Genomic DNA, 23,206 nt, shown 5'->3' with positions numbered 1-23,206 from the left:
TGGAAAATTCAATATTAATATCAGTATGACGCCCCTTTATAAGTTACATTCCCAGTTCTATTGCCAGATTTGATCCCCGCATAGATAGATAAAACAATGCAATTGCATTGTACTGTAATATTATCATACATAGCAGAGAGAGAAATTCACAAGCTTTTCCTAGCAACAATTGGATAGGCTTATACAAGGTACCAGATCTGAGACCCAACTGAAAAATAAGACTGGCGAGTACTTCCTGCAACACTACAATCATGAGTTCATAGCAAGGAATACGCAGCAAATCTCCCTTAGTTTTTAGACTAACTCCTCAATGACACAAGCAATTCTTAGGAAACAAAACTATCTGGGTCACTCTCAAAAAATATCTCCACAAATTCGCTCGAGATAGGAGACATGATAATTTTTCCAGATATTCGCTTTACAAAAGATCTGCTGGCATCCGATATGTCTCAACTCTCTTTCAGCATTGTTGGTATACGGCATTCTTAAAAATAGTTTCAGTTTATGTATTCACAGCAAAACGCACCAAACAGGATAGTCACTTGGTCACTTTCTTTCGTATCAGTAGAACTCAGCAGACTCCTCGTACACTTCCCCAGCTGTGACGAAACCAACCAATCACCATCAGAATACAATTAACAAGGAGATGCAACTGATAATAACCGTTTTTGCAAGTGATAATAGCGGTTTTGTTCCCTACCTTGAAGATTAGTAGCTAAATTAGCTTCATTGTCAGCGCCGGAATTAAACTCCTGCAGCAGCAACAAGAAATGATAAACACACAAAAAAGAGGGACATGAATCTGGGTTTACCAATGCAACAGAAGAAATAAATGCCAATGTTTTGACTTGAGACTATGTCTTTGTATTTCAGTAATGATAACCGTACTACTAATTTTATACTACTTTTGTACATCCTCAAACAAAAGGAGGAAATCCATGGTGACTCTCCAATTTTTTGTGACAATTTCCAATGAAGAACCCCGCACATTTTTTAGTGCTAGTATACAAGTAATATAGAATTTGTAGTATGCTTAACATTACCCTTTCTATTTTTCCTTTTAAGCAGGTTATGTGCGTAGTAATGCAAGGGTACAAACTAATGGTTGCTGATGTTTTATCTTTTGCAAAACAAGTGCAGGTTGAAGCCCTTATCTACTCACCATTCTACTTAAGATATGCTTGCCATTCTTTAATTGTTTGTTATTCTATCAGGTTAATATTGATCTCTCTCAATATAATATATGTTCAGGAAGGAGTCTTAACTTTAAAAAAAATTATAAAGGACAGGCCCCTGAAGTCCATCTTCTTTGTAATAAACAGAGTTCTCTCCTTTCTGAGAGTTCTAAGCACATAATAGAAACTTAGACTAATCATTGTATTTGGGCCAGTCATTGGTGAACGCCAGCAACATATTTGGATGTAGATGCATTTTAGTTAATCGGCCTTAATTGAACCATTGAAGAACATTAAGAAGGAAAGAATGTGCAATCATTTTGAATAATTCAAGAAACACAGTCAGTTATAGCCTAAAGGTGATTTACACAATGAAAGCATTTCAACTTTACCCTCAACACGTGGGAGATTTTGAATGACATGAACATTTGCTTTAGCCGCTTGACCTCTTTACACAAGTCAGCCATATTCTGGTTCTTGGTTTGCCACAAATCTTGCACCTGTTTTCAGGAAGCATTAAGTACATGAGACAGATGATGTGATGTCAGAACAGAAAACTATATACGAGGGAAATTCTATAAAGAATAATTACAATCTGGTAATTATCACAAAAGTTTAGAGATAAATTGGTGGTGACGCCTCTCACATGCTCCATAAACAGGGGAAAGGAAACTTCAGAGAAAAAAAATGTAGCAGAAACTTGCAGATGGCAGTGAAAATACTGCAGTTTAAAACTTTACGAGCTTTTAAACATGAAAGCAGTAAAGTAATGCCCCAAAAAAAGAAGAAGAAGAAGAAGAAGTTGTTTTTAAACTCTAAAAACTTTAGTCTCAAAGAAGCCACAAGAATAAATATTCAAATAATATCATGCTGAAACTGGGTAATCAATTGTTTTCATGAAGTTACACCATATCACACTGCAAAGGTAGGAAGAGAGGAAAATAGATGCAGTGAATACAAAACACTACAGAGACTAGTGTCTCTGACAAATAGAGAAAGGCCACAAACCTGCATACAAATGAGTTTCGAGTCACCTTGCACTTGAATTTGCTTAAAACCTTTCTTAAGAGCATGTTTCATTCCTAAAATCAAGCCACGGTACTCAGCAACGTTATTGGTTGCAATCCCCAAGCCTTCACGAACACGAGCAACCTTCATTCAAATTTTAAGCTCAGAAGATGGACAACTGGAGAAAAGTTTAAGCTTAATGAAGATGTAGGCAAATGGAGAAATGAAGATTCACCCAATTAAATAAATGAAAAATGAGAAGAAAGGAAGACAATAGGGTGCCAAAGCGTACCACACTTCCATCTGAAGTCTTGAGTATGGCTCCTGCACCAGCTTTTCCAGGATTTCCTTTTGAAGCACCATCAAATTCAAGAATACAAGTCATCTGTATTTAGTTAAAAACTTAGCCAACTACAAGACACAGAAATATCAACAAGAAAAGTTCAAGGATACAACTTTCCCTGCACAGCATGCTTTTGTAATAAGATAATTAAGAAAAGAATCACCTTCGTTCCTCAAGCCATGCCCCACACCAAGTGACGAGATCTAGAATAGGTCAACTAATTTAAAAGAAAAAAAGTACAGACAGATACTAATCGTAATATACATTAAAAGAGCTCATGTTTGACTACATGTGCATTACGGTAGCACCACATACATACAGTTATCATGCATAGTGATAAGAAATTAAGCAAATAGAATGAATAACCTGACATAATATTCATATCTCAAAGTATACCAGACTGATCTATAAGTACTCGTTTAATGCAAGGCTATTCATTTTATTTGCCATATCAGCACAGTATCAAACATTGCTTTAAATAACAATCTAGGTGCCCACCAAGGCCTAAGCAGTACTTAACCGCCCGCCTAGGCCCTGGGAGCGCCTAAGGGAAACATGGCTGCATATGCTTACTGCACCGCATCAAAAAGGGGTATATTGCTTGCTTAGTTGTGGTAACGGCTGAAGAGAATGGGCCAAGTGAACATGGATCAGATCAAAACTCTATATCCAACCCCATCTTAGGTAAACAACGAAGTTAGGATTTTGAACATTTGAAAAGAATCCTCTCTTGTTACTAAAAACACCAATGTGCCGCTTAGCGCCAGACTGGGCGCTAGGTGCATGATCTTGTGCTTAGAAGCACCTACCGATTTCTAAAACATTGGTCTCACAGGGACCACAAGATACTAGCTGTGTTACCGTCTCTGATGGAATTGTCAAATCTGCTTGTTAATACCTTGAAATTTCTAGAGTAAAGAGATGGTAACACGCCAACCCATCATATGATAAATTAAGACCTGCTTAAGGACTGAAGAAGAAGGCAGCTTAGACCATTCAATGAGGTAATAAAAATGGATTAGAGAAAGCTCCATCCTGGCCGAAATTGCTTTATGTAGGCCTTCAAACATGAGGTGGAGACATAAACCACACTCAATGCAAGTAAAAGTATTGGAAGCATCTGTCCTGGAAAGCACTGGACATTCAATTGACTCAGAATGGCAAGAGTTTGCATCTTTAGGCCCATAAGCAAACACAAGGTTCGCAAAAAAAAACTTGTATAAGAGTACTGATGAAGACATAAACCACACTCAACGCAAGTAAAAGTATTAGGAGCATCTGTCCTGGAAAGCACTGGACGTTCAATTGACTCAGAAAGGCGATCATCAGATTAGTCTTACTCTAAGCATTGGACACAAACAACATTAGTAAAGTCGGGACTTGTTTAATACAGTTAAGCAACCAAAAGTTGAAGCTATATGGGAAATTTTAATATAGCTACTTACAGAAATCCAATAAAACTTTACATTGTTGGAAAACAAGCATAAGAACTGAAAAAAAGGCAGTAGTTACAACAAAACAACTGTAATAATCAATTTTTTATATTGCCAATCAATTAAGTTAGAGGCCCACATGACGAAAGGATTGACAAAAAAAATCAAATGCCTCAAAGGCCCATTAGTGTTAAGCCCATGATATACAAGTCCACTTCCCCTTGTTTTCCTCTCAGGTATTGAGAGATATTTTTGGAAATATCTCTCATGTTTAACAAAAAAAACTCTTACCACTAAACCACTTCATCCATATCCCACGTTTAAAATCCTAGAAAATCTCTAACCTCTTAACCTTGTTCATCTCTTTAAAATCTATATCCATCTCCTCTTCCCTTTTTCCTTCACAAATAGCTTAAAAAAAAAGAAAAAAACAACAACAGAGAACAAGAGAAGGAGAGAGACGAGATTTGGATTTTTCTCTTGGATTTGGGGTTCATAGTCTTTTCTTCGACGAATCGGCAAGCATTTTCTTCCCTCAATCATTTTCAAAATTTCTTATTAGTTTATACTTCATGCAACACCATCTTTTTCTTTTCCTTTCTAGTTCATAGAAATAAATAGTAGAATTTATATTTAAAATTATTAGAGATTATTTTTGTTGTTATATCTTATTCGAGGAAATTAATAATAGGATTTATAATCCTAGGATCTATTTTTACAATCTTATTTATTGATTATATTTTTCCCCCCATGATTTTAAGTTTTTAACATTATTATTGCTATTAGTACTATTATTTTCACATAAATTTCCGTATAAATCAAAAGATAAAAATTTCGGCTTATATAAGATATACAAATTTTATCATTTACTTATTTGAAAATATTTATTTAAGAATTAAACAAAAATCGAGATTTAGTTATTGTCTGCATTCTCCTGGACATGAAACAGTGATGGGTGTAGTGGTTAGTTGCACTTGACCATGATGCAAGGGTCTGGAGATCGAACCCTAGAGCCTTCCTTGTCCACACACACACACATGTAAGTGTGTGTGTGTTTTGGGTCAGTTTGAAACCGAACCCGACCCGGTACAGACCCGTTACCAAATTCCAAACCTGTTTGGGTCCAAAATACACGAATACCCGACCCATTTAGCTCTATAACCCCTCGAACCTGACCCAGTTCGGACCCATTATCAAATTCCAGACCCGTTTGGATCCATAACCCTAAATTACAGACCCGTTATCCAATTTTCAGACCCGTTTGGATCTATAACCCCAAATTTCAGGCCCGTTTGACCTAGTTAGGACCCAATATCATATTTCAGACTTGTTTAAGTTGTTTCTCACTAAAATCAGTTTTACAGATTTCTATGTAGTCAATTTAAAACTGTTAGGCTCGCTTGACACTAAACAATTATGCTAATTAGGTATTTTTCATTTATTAAGATGAATGATGATATTGTTTGATCTCTTGATGCTTATTGGATCACCTGATGCTAAGTTTGATCACCTAGTGACATTTAATAGGGTTGATTATGCATGAAGACGACTTCCGTCAAGAAAACTGATTTATAAACGTGTTATCATAGCATGGCTATACCCTAGACATCGATATCCCGATGTGAGGAGTTTCTCTTGATTATTAATATTATTATTATAGCATTGACTGGACGATGCACCCTTCTTGATTGGACATGTTGTGTCACGGTTATTTTTCATAAATTTTACGAAAGTTATCCACGGTAACTTCGTGGTTAGTGAACAATATTTCATGTACAATCACTTCAAACAAATGAATAAATGTGGGGTTTATAAAGGAAAATTAGACGGAGAATATAACATGTATATAAACGGGCTTATGCGCATTCTTGATATCCTGGTTTATATATATATATAATATATTATATATATATATATAGAGAGAGAGAAGAGAGAGAGAGAAGGGAGAGAGAGAGAGAGAAAGAGAGAAACTTATGTCAACTTAAGTGGACCATCCACCAAAGTTTCTATCTATTGATCAAAAATCTCTTCAATATGATGCATGGATCTCTAGGTATCATCAAATTGATAGAACATTTGGTGGATGGTCCACTTAAGTTGACATAAGTTTTCTCTCTCTCTCTCTCTCTCTCTCTCTCTCTTATATATATATATATATATATATATAATATATATATATATATATATATATATATATATATGAACTAAGGGCTGCGTCTTGATTGAAACGCGTGTTTGCTGGTATGGTTTACGGGAAACCGATTTATATACATGATACTATTCTCCTCTAATTCAAATAACATGTAAAATAAGAATAATGTGCTTGTGTTTTGTAATAACTTTATTTCACCGTATCTATAAGTAGTGTTTCTTTTAGTCACGTTTAATTTAGATTTTTATCTTCCTTTATACCTGTTACATACACTTACACGCGCACAATTTCTTCATTTTACATGCTTATTGGGAGTTTTCTGACTCCCCTGGGGTTTGCGTACCCTAGACTCGGGGACCGTTCTTTCTTCGTAGGATCGAGAGTACTTTAAGGATCAGGCCAAGCAACAGTGATCACCTTCTGTCATATCACTCTCTCAGCTTCTGTTATTTAGGTAATTATTTGTCTTAAAACTTTTTTCTTTAGCCACATGTGGTCTTCAGACTATGATGTATTTTCCTCTTTTTCAATTTGGATGGTTGTGGACTTATAGTAGAACTCGGTCTTTTCAGATATTTCTTAATTTATCTATTTCTTTTATTTCCTTAGTCACATGCTCTATGGTGTAGTTTTGACTTTATATCTATATACAGGATAGTCCAGAGGAGTGAATGTGACCGAATGGTTGCATTGTCGGCTGAGTCACGTTCCAAACTATTACGTTTTGGAACCGGAGCGTGATAAGTTTTTTAGTGGTATCAGAGCCAGGTTTAGGAATTGCTGTCTCGTCCTGTATACAAGTAAAAACAATATTAGGCCAAGAATAGAGCATGTATAGAATATGTTTCATGCTTTCCAAAAAGACATTCTTTTGACTCCTAATATCTTAATTCTCAAGTCTTAATCTTGACAAATCTCATTTTAGGTTATCACTATGGCCCCAAAACGTCGACCCCCTACTCCAGTTGTCCTTGAGGGATACCAAGTCGATCAGGCTGATCTTGCAGAAGTGATTAGGGAGCTGATAGCTCATAATCGCCAGAGGGATGGACAGCAGCAGGTTGTAAGGCCGGGTAATGTGTCCGATTTTTGGAAGCTCAACCCACAACACTTTGCTGGAACTAAAGGCGAATATGAGGCTGAGATATGGTTACAGACCATGGACCGCCTATTAAGAGCAGCCAAGATACCAGATGAAGACATAGTGGATATTGTGCAGCGACAGCTCATTAATGTAGCCAGAACATGGTGGGATGTAGAGGAGGAGAAGCTGCCTAAGCCAGTTTCATGGGAGACAATTCCGGGAGAGTTTCCTAGAGGCATTTTTCCCAAAGACAGCTCGTCTTGAGATGCAAATGCAATTTGTTATGCTGAGACAGAGAGCTAGTACTGTAGATGAGTATGCAGCAGAATTTACCAAGCTCAGCAGGTTTGCCCTAAGGATGGTATCGAATGAGGTGGATAAGGGACAAAGGTTCATGCATGGTCTAAATTTTGAGATCCAGACTCAGATTTACAGTCAGAAGAGGGTTGAGACTTATGCGAATGTCCTAGAGGTAGTTCAGAAAGCAGAACAACTGATTAGGATCATGAACTCAGTGAGGAGAGGGGCAAACAAGCGCCCTGCAGGACAGACCTCGGAAGGTAACCAGCAAAAGCCTCAGATAGGAGGAGCATTAGACAAGCGCCAGCAGACAGGGACTCTTGAGGCCAGCTCCGCAGCCAACCAACATGATTTGCCATTTTTGCAGCAAGCTGGGGCACTTAATGAATGACTGCAGAAGAGCTAATGGTTTGAGCCTAACATGCGGCGCAACGGATCATCAGCTCACCACTTGTCCTATGTCCTATTAAGGGAGTTTTAGGAGGAACTTCCAGTAGAGCAATAGTGCCAGCAGGCTAGAGTATACCGGGTGGACAACAGTTTAGGCCATCACTTCCCACACAGCAGATGTTTCAAGGATACCAGAAAGGTCAGCAATTTCAAGGCCAGAAACATTAGAAGGGTCCACATTTCCAACAAGCCTATCAGCCACAGTATCAGCAGAGGCGTCCAGGATAATATAGTCAGCAAGCTCCGCAACAGCAGAGACAATGGTAGGTTCTAACACTTACTACTAAGCAGGAAGATGCATCTAGTGATGTAGTTATAAGTACTATTTTGGTTTATTCAGTCTATGCATTTACCCTATTTGATTCTAAGGCATTGCACTATTTTATATATGCTCCGTTCATTACATGGCACATCATACCATGTAATAGTTTAGATGCAAACTGGAATATCCATACAGACAGCGGGGTATTAATGTCTAGTAGGGAGTGTAAGAAATGTTCTGTGGTAGTTTGTGGTAGGGAGCTATTTGCAGACTTGTTAGTGAGTGATATTAACGGGTTCGATGTTATTTTGGAGATGGTTTGGCTCTACAACTTCCATACGACGATCGACTGCCGACGCAAAAGCATAATGTTCAAGATACCAGGTGACCCAGAGTTTGAATTCATAAGCGGTGGCAAAGTGATGGAGCGGCCAGAGTATCGAGCAGGCATGGATGGAGTATTAACCTGTATAGAGGTAGAGGAGAAGCCCATACCAAAAATTATCAAGGTGTTCCTTGATGTTTTTCCTGATGAGTTGTCGGGTCTACCATCAAATAAATATATAGAGTTCGTCATCGATCTTATTTCAGGAGTTGCACCTATTTCAAAACAACCTTACTGGATATCGATAGCAGATTTAGAGGAGTTGTAAAAGCAGGTCCAGGAGTATCTTGATAAGAAATTTATCAGGCTTAGTATGTCACCTTAGGGAGCACCGGTAGTATTAGAGCTTGTATGTTGGAAAAAATTACAATAAAGAGAATAAAAAAAACTTGACTTGTATTTCTTCGATCCCGGTTATAATTTGATTATAAAAGAGAAGAGAACGAATTTGGTTCTCCCCTTTGTTTAAAACTGAGTTCTTCACGGTGGCGATGGAGTGCCTCCCTCGAATGCTCGCGTCGAGTTTGCTCTCCGTTGACGATCTGACGTTTTGCTTTACTGGAACGATGTCTTCTCCTCACGATTCGACGCTGTGGAGAACTTGTGTGGCAAGTTTTAGAACTCTGGACGAGTTGATAACTCTGAACGAATTTGAACTCTTAAAAAAGAGTTGATTTAACCGAATGTCGGTTAATCCGCCAAGGCCGAAAGCTCTCAAGACTGCTCCCAAAAGATGAATGTTGATCTCTCTTTTGTGCAGTATTGATCTTCAAAACTCCAAATCGAAGATCCCCAAGAAGAAGCCAAAGATCTCCTCGCTACTAAGTCTCAGATCCGAAAAATGTCAGCCTGAACTCCATTGAGTTTACCCATATTTATAGGGAATTAAGGGGTGTAACTGTCCCCTTAATTCTCTTCATAATGGGATTGAGAGGGATGTAACCCCCCTTAATCCGCTCCTAAGTGGGGCAGAAATCCCTCAGATCATGGAGGGAAAACGGTTCCTACAACCGTTCAGCTCGTGTTTGAACGAGTCAAACGCCCACGTTGGCGTTCAGGACCCTAACTCCGCATTTTAGACTGGAGACGCGGAGTTGGGTACCCGCTGGGCATTAAAAAATACGGGTCCGACCCCAGCGTTTTAATGTTGTAACGCGGGTCCGACTCTAACGTTTTAATGTTGTAACGTGGGTTCGACCCTCGCGTTTTACTGTTGACACACGGGGAGGACCTCCGCGTTTTGGTGTTGATACACGGGGAGGACCCCGTGTTTTGGTCTTAGAACGCGGTGATGAGTTCCGCGTCTTGCTTTGGAGAGATTATCAATAAGTAATCTCTTTTGTCATAGCGTTGCAAAGATCATTGTCTTGTAATCTTCGTTTTGGCTCCTTGAGGATATGAGAGTCATCAGATTGTAACTCCCGATGTTGATTGTGAATGCTATTGATTAGAGCTTTCATCGGTTATTGTGAAGGTCGTCAGATTGTAACCTTCATCGATCTACGTAAAAATCTTTAAATTATAACCTTCTGGAAGTCGTCAGATTGTAACTTCCATCATCGATATTTGATGGGGATAAGCTATCTATTGTGATTTTTAGACAGCCTACAGTGCCAAAGCCAGACGAAAGCCGAAGGATGTGTATTGGCTACAGGGAATTGAATCGGGTCACTATCAAAAATAAATACTACCCAGGATTGATGACCTTTTTGATCAGCTCGGAGGAGCTAGTGTGTTTGCTAAACTGGACCTCAGATCAGGCTATCATCAGTTGAAGGTGAGGAAGGAAGACATACCTAAGACCGCATTCCGCACAAGACACGGGCATTATGAGTTCCTGGTGATGCCATTCGAAGTGACAAATGCTCCATCTACATATATGAGCTTGATGAACAAGGTGTTTTCCCAATATCTCGACCAGTTTGTGGTGGTGTTCATCGATGACATTCTTGTATACTCCAAGACCAAGGAAGATCATGCAAAACATCTACGGACGGTGTTGGAAATCCTACAGAAGGAGAAGCTCTATAAAAAATTGAACAAGTGTGAGTTTTGGTTGGGCAAGTGTCCTTTCTAAGGCACGTAATTTCAGGAGAGGGTATCTCTGTAGACCCGAAGAAGGTTGATACGGTGTTGAGGTTGGATCCGCCTACATCTGTGACAGAAGTACAGAGTTTTTTAGGGATGGCTCGATACTATAAGAAATTCATAAAGAATTTCGCTTAAATTGCAGGATCACTTACTAGGCTGACTCGGAAGGAGGTCAAGTTTGTGTGGGCTTAAGAGTGTTAAGCAGCATTTAAGGAGTTGAAGAACAAGTTGACGACAGCACCAGTTTTGATAATTCCGAATGAGTCAGGAGGATTTGTAGTGCACAAGGATGTTTCTAGTTTGGGTTTAGGTTGTGTTCTGATGCAACATGGAAAGGTAGTAGCTTATGCATCTAGACAGCTGAAGACACATGAGAGGAACTACCAAGTTCATGATCTGAAATTGGCGATAGTTATTTTTTGCATTGAAGTTATGGCGGCACTATCTTTTAGGACAGAGAGTGGAGGTGTACACAGATCATAAAAGTTTAAAGTATATCTTCACTCAGAAGGAGCTCAACATGAGACAGCGCAGGTGGTTAGAACTTATGACGGATTACGATCTTAATTTACAATATCACGCAGGACGAGTTAATGTGGTACCAGATTATTTGAGCAGGAAGCCTGTGGCGATGAGACTCACCAGACAGCGGGAGTTGCTAGCTGAGTTCTGGAGAATGAACATGGAGGTTATATTGCCTGGAGCAGAAAGACAGTTGATGGGTTTGCAATTACAATCAACTCTGGTGGACCGGATCAAAGCTGCCCAGTTCGAGGATGCTCGGTTCTAAAATTTTAAAAAACAAATAGAGTCTGGGAATAGAACTGATCTACATATACATGAGGATGGATCCTTGCGATTCCATGGTAGATTGTGTGTGCCTAAGGACGATGTTAAAAGAGAGTTGTTAGAGGAGGCGCACAGTTCAGTGCTTTCTATTCATCCAGGAGGCACAAAGATGTATCAGGACTTAAGAGAGCATTACTAGTGGTCAAGAATGAAGATGGAGATAGCCAAATTTGTGTCAAAATGCCTAATATGTCAGTAAGTGAAGGTTAAGCATTAGAGGACAGTCGGGCTATTGCAGCCTCTTCCTATTCCCGAGTGAAAGTGGGAACATGTTATAATAAATTTTGTCACAGCTCTACCGAGGAGCCAGAAGGGAAACAACACAGTATGGGTAGTAGTAGACCGACTCATCAAGTCAGCTTGCTTCATATCATTTCGAGTTGGACATACGACGGAGAGTTTAGCGGAGCTGTACATGAGGAGGATAGTACGCTTGTATGGGGTACCGGTTAGCATTGTTTCTGATAGAGACACGATTCTTATCACACTTTTGGAAAAGCTTGTAGCAGTGTCTTGGGACTAGACTGAGTTACAGCACGGCTTACCATCCTCAGACAGATGGACAATCAGAGAGAACTATACAGATACTGGAGGACATGTTACAGCCATGCATGCTGGATTTCAAGGGCTCTTGGGAAGACCACTACACTTGGAGTTTTCTTATAATAACAGTTATCAGACCAGCATCCAGATGGCACCTTATGAGGCATTGTATGAAAGAAAATGTAGATCTCCTACATGTTAGGATGACTTGGGAGAGCGGTGTCTACTAGGTCCTGAGATGATAGTGCAGACAGTAGACAAGATAAAGGCAATACGGGAGCGTCTTAGATCAGCTCAGGATATGCAGAAGAGCTAGGCTGATGCTAAAAGGAGACCTCTACAGTTTCAAGTTGGAGAGCATATTTTCATGAGGATATCCCCAACTAGAGGAGTTATCAGATTTGGCAACCACAGGAAGCTTAATCCATATTTCATCGGTCCTTTTGAGATATTGGAGAGAGGAGAGAAGTGACATATCGGTTAGCTTTGCCTCCATCGTTGGAGGAAGTGCATGATGTGTTCCACGTATCACAACTTCGACGATATGTACGAGATGAGACCCACATCCTAGACATCGCAGAGCTTCAGATTAGGACGAACTTATCATATGAGGAGCGACCAAGAAAGATTTTGAATCGACAGGAGAAGGTCCTCAAGAATAGAACTATCACGCTTGTCTTAGTATCTTGAGGACATCATGGACCTAGTGAGGCAACCTGGAAGCGAGAGGACGATATTCGTCTACGCTATCAACATCTATTTGCTACAGATGACTTTTAGTTCTTCTTGTGGTCGAATAAATTTCGAGTACGAAATTTCTTTTTCTTAGGTGGGTAGGATGTAATAATCTATTTTTTTTATTTGCCAATCAATTAAGTTAAGAGGCCCACATGATGAAAGGATTAACAAAAAAAATCAAATGTCTCAAAGGCCCATTAGTGTTAAGCTCATGAATATACAAGTCCACTTCCCTTTATTTTCCTTTCACGTATGAGAATTTGTGAGAGATATTTTTGGAAATATCTCCCACGTTTAACACAAAAAAAACAAAAAAAAATCAAATGTCTCAAAGGCCCATTAGTGTTAAGCTCATGAATATACAAGTCTACTTCCCTTTATTTTCCTTTCACGTATGAGAATTTGTGAGAGATATTTTTGGAAATATCTCCCACGTTTAACACAAAAAAAACTCTAACCACTTCATCCATCTCCCACGTTTAAAATCCTAGAAAATCTCTAACCTCTTAACCATTTTCATCTCTTTAAAATCTATACCCATCTCCTCTGCCATTTTTCCTTCACAGTAGCTTTCAAAAAAAAAGGGAAAAAAACAACAGAGAACAAGAAAAGGAGGGGCGAGATTTGAATTTTTCTCTTGGATTTGGGGTTCATAGTCTTTTCTTCGACGAATCGACAAGCATTTTCTTCCCTCAATTATTTTCAAAATTTTTTATCAGTTTATGCTTCATGCAACACCATCTTTTTCTTTTCTTTTCCTTTCTAGTTCATAGAAATAAATAGTAGAATTTATATCTAAAATTGTTAAGAGATTTTTTTTTGTTGTATCTTATTTGGGGAAATAAATAATAGGATTTATAATCCTAGGATCTATTTTTACTATCTTATTTATTGATTATATTTTTTCCTCCATGATTTTAACATTACTAGGATTTATGCACGTGCAATGCACATGATTAAATATTATGAATAAGTATTTTTGATTTATTTCTTCACGAAAATTGGTTTCTCAGTTCCACTTTGATTGTTTTTCTCACTTATGTTTTCAAACTTTACTATTGTGATTATTTTTTTTAATGTTTGTTTGAATGTGCTACACCAAATTTAAAATTTTCATGTAATAATTGAATTAACAAGAAATAACTATAATCTAAAGCTAATTTTAATTTTCGCGTTATTTAGATCGGCATGAAACCAAGGTTGACTTAAGAAGGTATAATGTTGTAAAAGTAAAAAACACTTGAAAAGATAATGTTATAAAAGAATGATGAATAATTGAAGTCAATAAGACAAGATGATTAATTAAAAGTGGGCTAGAATAAAACTAAAGAAAATATAAATTTTGTTGCTAATCACTGATAGACTTTAGAAAAAAATCATAAAATAAAGATTAATGCTAACTCTATTACACTTTTATATGATAAAAGTATCCACATAACCATATAAAAAATTAAAAGAGTTCATGAAAATCACTTCTAAAGATACCTGATTTTACTCAAAAAATTAAGTTGTTTTTAAAAATATCAAATAATTTAAATTTTTGTTGTATTTATAAAGAGCCTTGATGGAGATGCTTTTGTTTTAGCAGCTTGTTCTGAATGAGCCCTGCATTTTAGCTTTAAAGTGTAATATTTTTTCTTTATCATGTTATATGGATGTTTGCTTGGTTTGCTTATCTATCTCTTATTTTTTTTAATAAGTTGATATATTATTAACACAATTTACGATGACATGCATATCTTTCATACAAATTTGAGATAGGTATAAGATGAATTTTATATTTAGTGGCTTTTAATAAGAATTTTAGTTGTAAAATATGTAACCTTCATATTTAAAGATCTTGAAATCTAACAGTACTATTACATGCTTATCTTTGATCATGTTCTTAAAAATTGATCTGGTAGTCATATCCCCAAATAAGGATACTTGTAGAATCATGCCACTATATAGAGAAAAAAATATCAATTTTAATTTTTTTAACTTACACTATGGTAACTAAGTATCATGTACATATTTTTTGTCCATTATAGTGAATTTTCTCATCTTATCTAGTTTATTATATCTCACAATGTAGTTGATTTTTGTCCATTATAGTGAATTTTCTCATCTTATCTAGTTTATTATATCTCACAATGTAGTTGATCAATGACTTCACTTTAGTTTCTATTGCAAGATTATTTATATAAAATTTTATATTAAGTTTATGATTCCTTCAGTATTTTTAGAATAAAGTATGAAAAATTATAAATACTTACTAATTTTTCTTTTACTTTTCATGAATAATATTTTTTAATTAGGACATAATTGTTCAATATGTTTTTCAAGAAGAACTCGGTTAGTGCTTCTTTGCTCGATATGCTTTTTATCAATGTCAATTCAGGTGATTCATGAATTATTCTGAATTTTGAGTTTATTTCCTTTACTTCTCCATTTGAAAAAAAATAACTTAGTTCTTTTAAAGGATATCTCTGAACTTTCTGATAGTTTCTCCATACATAACTCATTGTATTTTTTTTTACTTTATAAATAAATATTATCAACATTAGAGATAAATGTTTATACATTATAATCAATTAATGCTAACCTATTATATCTTAATGTAATAATATCAAACATTTTCTCTTTTCTTTGCCAAATTTCAGCCTTTTGTGATTTAAACTTTTGAGGGTGTGTTTTGTAATTTTTAAACTTTGATAGTATTTTATGAAAATTTTAAATTTTAAGTTGGGCGCTTATAATTTTCATGTTTCATGTATTAGTGATAAGTTTTTAAATGTTAGAATATTTCTCGTAACTCTAAAAATTTGAAGGTATTTTTATTACTAAAATTTTGGGTTGTTTATTAAAATTTTTAAATTTGTAGCAATCTACTAATAATTTCTAAATTTTATATGTACCAGTTATAAGTTCTAAAATTTCAGAATTTTTTAATACTTTTTTACTTTTGAGAGAGTTTTTGTAACTTTTGTACCTTTGAGGCTATTTTTTTTACTAATTTTAAATTTCTATGCGTCCAATGGTAATCCCTAAAATCCATCTATGTTGTTTCTAAGTTTTAAAATTTTTGAATTTTAGAATGTTTTTTTTGTAATATAAACATGGTTAAATAACACTTATATACCCTATTGTTTTGCTCTTGTAGTAGTTATATACCCTAAGTTACAAAACATAGTAAAAAAATATCCCGAGTTGGTAATTGTTTAAATTTAGCTAACGGTATTAAAAAATACATGAAAGGACGATAATGCCCCTCCTTAAGAAATAATCCCCCAACATAGTGAAAGCTCTTGTTTTCTATTGTTACCCATATTAAAGAGGAAGAAGTTGGAGGCCACGAAAAGAAGAAGATGATGAAAATAATCTAATTTGCGTCGGGGAGTGGGGGTGGGGGTAGGTAATACAGTAAATAATACAATAAATGAGGGTAAGAATTCAAGTTGGTCATAGGTCCAGCACGTGGGAATATTCCAGAGAATATTCTCACAGCTGGTTAACAGAAGGTACCAACTTACAAATTTTTGCCAACTTAGGATATTTTTTTGCTATATTTTGTAACTTATGGTATATAACTGCTTTAAGAGCGAAACACATAGGGTATATAAATTTAATTTAACTTTTAAACTTTTGATGTTGTTTTTATAATTTTTAAAATGTTGAGTGTTAATTATAAGTTTTAAATTTTTAGATATCATGTTTGTTTTTAAGTTTTAAAAAGTCAAGGTGATTTGTGTAATTTTAAACTTTTAGAGCCTGTTTGGATTTGTAGGGGGTGAAGGGAAGTTAAGGGAAACTAGATGAGAGAATGAAAGGGAAGGGAAGGGAGTTCCCTTCCCCTTGCTTACACCCCAATTTGGGGGGTAACAAATTTTATACTATTAGGGGGTGAACCAAGAGAAACTAGGGTGAATAACTTCACCTCCTAAATGTTCCCAAACAAGGTGAATGAAGGTGAATGGTTCCCCTAAATTCCCTTCACCCTTATTCCCCTCAATCCAAACAAGCCCTTAAGGCTATTATATGCAAATTTTGAAACTTTTGGGTTTTTTATAATACTTCATGTATTATAATATGTTATCTATGTATAGTTTCTTAATCTTATTTTTTTATATTTTTAAGTTATAGGTAGTTCATATGGAGTTAATATAGGATATAATTAGTATTTGGATAGATTAAGATTTAAGTGAAATATTCAAAATAATTTTTTTAAAATTGTTGACCTATAGATAGTTCACGTGGAATTAGATAAGATATGATTAAAATTAGAATAGATTAGGATAACAATATAATATTCAAAAAAGCTAAGGGTAATACTGACCATAGGAAGATTTTTCCGAACTCGTGCTTTTAAAGGGAAAATATGATTATTGCTATTAGTACTATTATTTTCACATAAATTTTCGTATATATCAGAAGATAAAAATTTTGACTTATATAAGATATATAAATTTTATCATTTACTTATTTGAAAATATTTATTTAGGAATTTAACAGAAACCGAGATTTAGTTATTGTCTGCATTCTCCTGGACATGAAACAATGATGGGTGTAGTGGTTAGTTGCACTTGACCATGATGCAAGGGTCTGGAGATCGAACCCTAGAGCCTTCCTTTTCTACATATATATATATTTGGGTTGGTTTGAAACCGAACCTGACCCGATACAGACCCGTTACCAAATTCCAGACCCGTTTGGGTCCAAAATACACAAGTACCCAACTCGTTTAGATCTATAACCCCTCGAACCCGACCTAGTTTGGACCTATTATCAAATTCCAGACCTGTTTGGATCCATAACCCTAAATTACAAACTTGTTATCTAATTTTCAGACCCGTTTGGATCTATAACCCTAAATTTCAGACCCGTTTGACCTAGTTAAGACCCAATATCATATTTCAGACGTGTTTAAGTTGTTTCTCACTAAAATCAGTTTTGCAGATTTCTATGTAGTCAATTTAAAACTGTTAGGTCCGCTTGACACTAAACAATTATGCTAATTAGTTATTTTTTGTTTATTAAGATGAATGATGATATTGTTTGATCTCTTGATGCTTATTGGATCACCTGATGTTAAGTTTGATCACCTAGTGACATTTAATAGGGTTAATTGTGCATGAAGACGACTTCCGTCAAGAAAATGATTTATAAAGTGTTATTATAGCATGGCTATACTCTTGACATCGATATCCCTATGTGAGGAGTTTCTCTTAATTATTAATATTATTATTATAGCACTGACTGAACGATGCACCTTTCTTGATTGGACATGTCGTGTCACGGTTATTTTTCATAAATTTTACGGAAATTGTTCCACGGTAACTCTGTGGTTAGTGAACAATATTTCATGCACAATCAATTAAAATAAATAAATAAATGTTGGGTTTATAAAGGAGAATTAGACGAAGAATATAACATGTATATAAGCGGGCTTATGCGCATTCTTGATATCCATATATATATATATATATATATATATATATATATATATATATATATGAGAACTAAGGACCCATCTTGATTTGAAGCTGTGTATATATATATATATATATATATATATATATGAGAACTAAGGACCCATCTTGATTTGAAGCTGTGTTCCCGGGACGGTTTACGGGAAACCGATTTATATATATGATACTATTCTCCTCTAATTCAAATAACATGTAAAATAAGAATAATGTGCTTATGTGTTTTGTAATAAATTTATTTCCCCATATCTATAAGTAGTGTTTCTTTTAGTCATGTTTAATTTAGATTTTTATTATATCTGCTACATATACTTACACGCGCACAATTCCTTCATTTTACATGCTTATTGGGAGTTTTCTGACTCCCTTAGGGTTTGCGTACCCTAGACTCGGGGATCGTTCTTTCTTCGCAGGACCGAGAGTACTTTGAGGATTAGGCCAAGCAACAATGATCACCTTCTATCCTATCACTCTCTTATTTAGGTAGTTATTTGTCATAAACTTTTTCTTTAGCCACATATGGTTCTCCAGACTATGATGTATTTTCCTCTTTCCCATTTTGGATGGTTGTGGACTTGTAGTAGAACACAGTCTTTTTAGAGATTTCTTTATTTATCTATTTTCTTTATTTCCTTAGTCACGTGTTTTATGGTGTAGTTTTGACTTTATATCTGTATACAGGATAGTCCAGAGGTGTGAATGTGACTGTATGGTTGCATTGTCGGCCGAGTCACGTTCCAAACTATTACGTTTTGGAACCGGGGCGTGACAACAACTTTTGATTGGGTGGTCGCTTTTATAACTATTTTCAAGGACAAAAGCATTAGCACCCCTAATACAATATGTAAACACCCATGTTGATGACATAAACTTCACAAGGAAGAAGGTCGAGTCCAAACATTCAGCAACAGGATTAGTCAGCGGATCCAATGCATAATATCATGTATGAGTTATGATGATATCTAAAACGAATCTCCACCCAAATGAACAGTCATATGAGAGAGTGTAAGAGGGAAAGATTTACTGCTCACATATTTGCTACTAATAGGCTGGGCCATAATAGGATCCTCCAATTTTGGTTGTTTCGACTGTACTGCTCACATATTTGCTACTAATAGGCTGGGCCATAATAGGATCCTCCAATTTTGGTTGTTTCGACTGTTGAGTGGACGCTGAAATATATGCAAAGTCGGGCCATAATAGGATCCTCCAATTTTGGTTGTTTCGACTGTTGAGTGGACGCTGAAATATATGCAAAGTCGTCCTGCAAACAAAGTTGGATTGACATAAGAGAAAACTAACAGAAAAAGCAATAGTTGGAGAAATAATTCTTTTTGAAGCTTTCACATAAAAACGAACCACACAGTGCCATTAATTATGAACAAAAAGCCTGTTTCTTAGAGATCAAGAAGCATAATGCCATTTGAGCAAAAAGAACTATCTTCCATGGCAGAAAATTCATAAATTTACCATTATCCCCATGTTTCTAAAAGACAAGTTTCACCTCTTCACAACAATCGGTAGCACTTGCAATACCCAATATTGCATCAAACGAGGTTACTTGATAAAAGGAAACTAAGAACAAATGAAAGTTTGATTATCTTTATCCCTTCTTAGTTCAGAATATTCAGATGTAAACAAAGAAAAAAAATCTGATTTGAATTCCGCTCCCATCCAGTTGAAAGTATGGACACCCGGGACCTTCATTCTTAGAATATGACCACAAATAAGAAGTGCCAAACTATCCCCAAAAAGAAGATGTATGAATATATATCCAAACAAATAGAACTTTTCTCAGTGCCTAAAGATCAAAGTAATCAATAGCTGACCAATTTTATATACTTTTCTTATTTAATTAAAAAGTCATCAAAGGTGGAGACTGAACTCACTAGTCTTGCAAAATACTCTAAAAATATAATAATATCCAGTTAATAAAACTTTTGTTGGTGCACAAAGATCAAAGCCACATTATAAACAGTAGCTATGTAATTTTATATACTTTTCTTATTTTATTAAGGAGATCAAAAGAAAGATTGAAACTCACTCAAGTACCAAATAGTCAGATATAGTAATATATTGCTAGCATCCCGATTTGATCCAAGTCAAAGGTTGTTATACAATTCAATGTTCAAGAAATATTCATATCCGAATTTGTATGGGATTTGATCCAAGTCAAAGGTTGTTATACAATTCAATGTTCAAGAAATATTCATATCCGAATTTGTATGTGCTAGAAGTAAACAGACACTAATTTATACAATTCAATGTTCAAGAAATATTCATATCCGAATTTGTATGTGCTAGAAGTAAACAGACACTAATTAGAGTTATACAATTGCATTTTATAACGGCATAATAAGTAAAAATAAACAAATACAGTGAAAGAAAATTACATATGAAAATAGGGTAAGTCAAAATTTCAAGCAAGAAACTATATAGAAGAGCATGACAAACATGACTACTTCCGTAGGTACATTGTCATATGAGCACGAATAAGACCTGAGGAAAGTAAAAAATGAATTCATTACCAAACTACAAAATTAATTACTAAGACAAGTGATAGTGAACTACCAAGCTCTTTGCCATTTCTTTTGACCTCTTCTTTGAAGCAGTCTTTTTGTCTGATTTATCAACCAAAAAGGCAAGTCCATCTGGTTGCTGCAAAATATTTAACCAGTATAATGGATTACGGTTTCCACTGTAAATACTATATGATAAAAGCTATGATAAACCATCTCAAGGATAATGTATATTTTATTCTTAGGCAACATTAAAATAAGCAAGTATACAGCCATGTAATTCAGGTAGCTAATTGGGGCCAAGATGCGCCGCATATGGGGAACCAAGATATCACAATCAAAAGAAATCATTGCTCAGAAAATTCTAACTGGAAACTAGTTTGAATGTAAACAAGATTGTCTAAAAGCCCATGACAGGTAAAGAGATGTTAATATCAAGAAATAAGTTCCTCACCTGAAAAGGACAAGGCACAAGAGTCCCAAATAGATCTTCTTTCAGATCAGACGCATGCATGGAATAAAGAGCATCTTTTATCCCACGAGAGGCAAGGTATTCTTCTGTTTCTTTGTGCAAAGTGTAACCCTTGTACACGCTCACAGAAGGATCACACACCTACTAGGAGAAGCCAAAGATTACAATTAAATATAGAAACATGCTGGGTTTCATGTGAACAATTCTCAAGGCTAAAGCAAAAGGACATTGTCAGATAAAAATTAAAATACAACCACTCAGTACGCTTTAACGATTCAATTACTTAAGTAACATATTTAGTGCTCTAGAAAATTAAACATTTAACCAGATTTTTCAGATACTGTTCACTGGAACTTTATACTGGAAAAAAAATACTTGATACGTAGCAGTACAAAGTAAAGTTCATTCACTTTTTTTCCTTTACTGTTGCTTACCAGACATTATTATACTCTATACACATTAACTTCCACCATTTCCTTACCCACAATATCCTTCATTTAATGCTTTAGAACCTACAATATACATTGTCCAAATCTCATTTCACTCAGAATGGCATACAAGAGAAGATACAACTTGAAAAAAGACAGTCTGAACCCCTAACAACAAAGAGGGAGGAAATCAAGCAAGAAAACATGGTAAGCAACATGTCATACTGGTATCAGGGTATTGATATCAATCTGGAGCATTTTTTGTGGAAGTACAAAAGCCTTACTCTTTCATTTAGATTCCAGGATAAATTCAGGATATAAGCAGTTGTAGTTAACGAGGAAAGAAATCCAGCGCGCTAATAAGGGATTAATTTTTTATAAATATAGAGCTTTCTGCAGTGTAGAAGAAAAACACAAGTCATGGACATAGACATTTACCGAAGAGCTAACTTGAGCCTGGCAGTCGCTCAAACTTTTGTAGATGCCAACGACATCTCCTTTACGAACAAGGTAAAAGGCATTATTATCTTCGCCCATTGGTGGCTGAGACTCCTCTTTCAGCGACCGAGAACCACGTGCCCGTCGAGTAGCGAAGCACCGAACACCAAATCCAGTAAAGATGGAATTCAATCTGATCGCATTAAAGCCACCATCCCGGATGCCCCTTCTCCACGCTATAATAGAAAATCCATAAAAAGAACCCCTCAAGGTGACACCCCTATTCCTTGTAAATATAGCTGCAGAAGATAGGTACGAAAGGCAGTTCATCCACTTGCTACGAAGTCGAGATGCCCAAATTTAGAGATTAGAGCGAGATGCCCAAATTTAGAGATTAGAGTCAAAATAAAACGTGTTCAGTTCGAAGTAAACCAGAGATATAATGAACATTACAGCTGCATTTTAGACAGATAGTTTGCGCAATGGATTTGTGAAGACATGAACCTTTACTAGATTAATACTTAAAATTGAGTAATAAATACAATCGTCAGAAGAATACCGACCCCATTCAAAATCTAAGGGAAAAAACAATGTCAGCTCTAACAATTTTGACCCTAAAACTGGCAATTAATGCCCAGATCAGATAAGAGGGGGGAAAAGGGCTAAACCCTAATCCACTGTTTCCCAAACCGCTTGGACTCAATAACTTGCGGTTCAAGAACCAAAAACCCTAAACCCAGGATGTCATATTCTCCAAATTATTTTTGCTCCAACTCTAACAGCTTCCCCATTTTAAAGAATCATGCATTTATTACAATAATAAAAATATTCTACATCTTTGACTAATAAATAATAAATTATTTATTATTTTGAAGAATCCCCATTTTGACCAAATTATTTATTATTATAATGAGGAGATGGAGTTGTTTTTTGTGGGTTGAGTCTAGAAGAACGTGAAAAAGTGCTTCCCCAAATATTTGCAGAATGCTGCAGATTTGGGGAAGGCTCTCTATTCTCTCCTATCCCCATTTTGGGGAATGAGATGGGGAATCTGTTGGACCAAAAAAAAGC

General features: G+C 35.8%; 1 protein-coding gene across 3 annotated transcripts; it reads right to left on the bottom strand.

Annotated features, from left to right (window-relative positions):
* Positions 1 to 22,839, bottom strand: LOC109849302. 3 transcript variants are annotated; one of them, XM_020419109.1, is made up of 11 exons: positions 22,589 to 22,838; positions 22,136 to 22,472; positions 21,252 to 21,410; positions 20,850 to 20,936; positions 19,493 to 19,542; positions 19,380 to 19,422; positions 2,476 to 2,568; positions 2,184 to 2,327; positions 1,568 to 1,675; positions 701 to 752; positions 1 to 599 (listed from the first exon to the last, which is right to left on the bottom strand). In XM_020419109.1, exons 1-11 carry the CDS (start codon positions 22,633 to 22,635, stop codon positions 562 to 564), a joined length of 1,158 nt encoding a protein of 385 aa, XP_020274698.1. In that variant the 5' UTR covers positions 22,636 to 22,838; the 3' UTR covers positions 1 to 561. The 3 variants fall into 3 exon arrangements, with proteins under 3 accessions (XP_020274698.1, XP_020274700.1, XP_020274699.1); XM_020419111.1 differs by having other exon boundaries at positions 22,699 to 22,718; XM_020419110.1 differs by lacking the exon at positions 19,493 to 19,542 and having other exon boundaries at positions 19,380 to 19,471; positions 20,849 to 20,936; positions 22,589 to 22,839.

Source organism: Asparagus officinalis, chromosome 7, assembly GCF_001876935.1.
Source record: "Asparagus officinalis chromosome 7, Aspof.V1, whole genome shotgun sequence".
Taxonomy (NCBI): Eukaryota; Viridiplantae; Streptophyta; class Magnoliopsida; order Asparagales; family Asparagaceae; genus Asparagus; species Asparagus officinalis.
Note: the sequence above shows the minus strand (reverse complement) of the source record. Positions and strands in the feature narration are given on the sequence as shown.

Bases quoted from the DNA above. Each gene is read 5' to 3' on its own strand.
- LOC109849302 (XM_020419110.1), bottom strand. From the start codon at position 22,635: ATGTCTTCACAAATCCATTGCGCAAACTATCTGTCTAAAATGCAGCT. The intron at 20,937-21,251 runs GTGAGGAACTTA...AATATTTTGCAG, and splicing joins TTGTGCCTTGTCCTTTTCAG to CAACCAGATGGACTTGCCTT. The intron at 2,569-19,379 runs GTGAGCAGTACA...AACTAAATACAG, and splicing joins AGCCTATTAGTAGCAAATAT to ATGACTTGTATTCTTGAATT.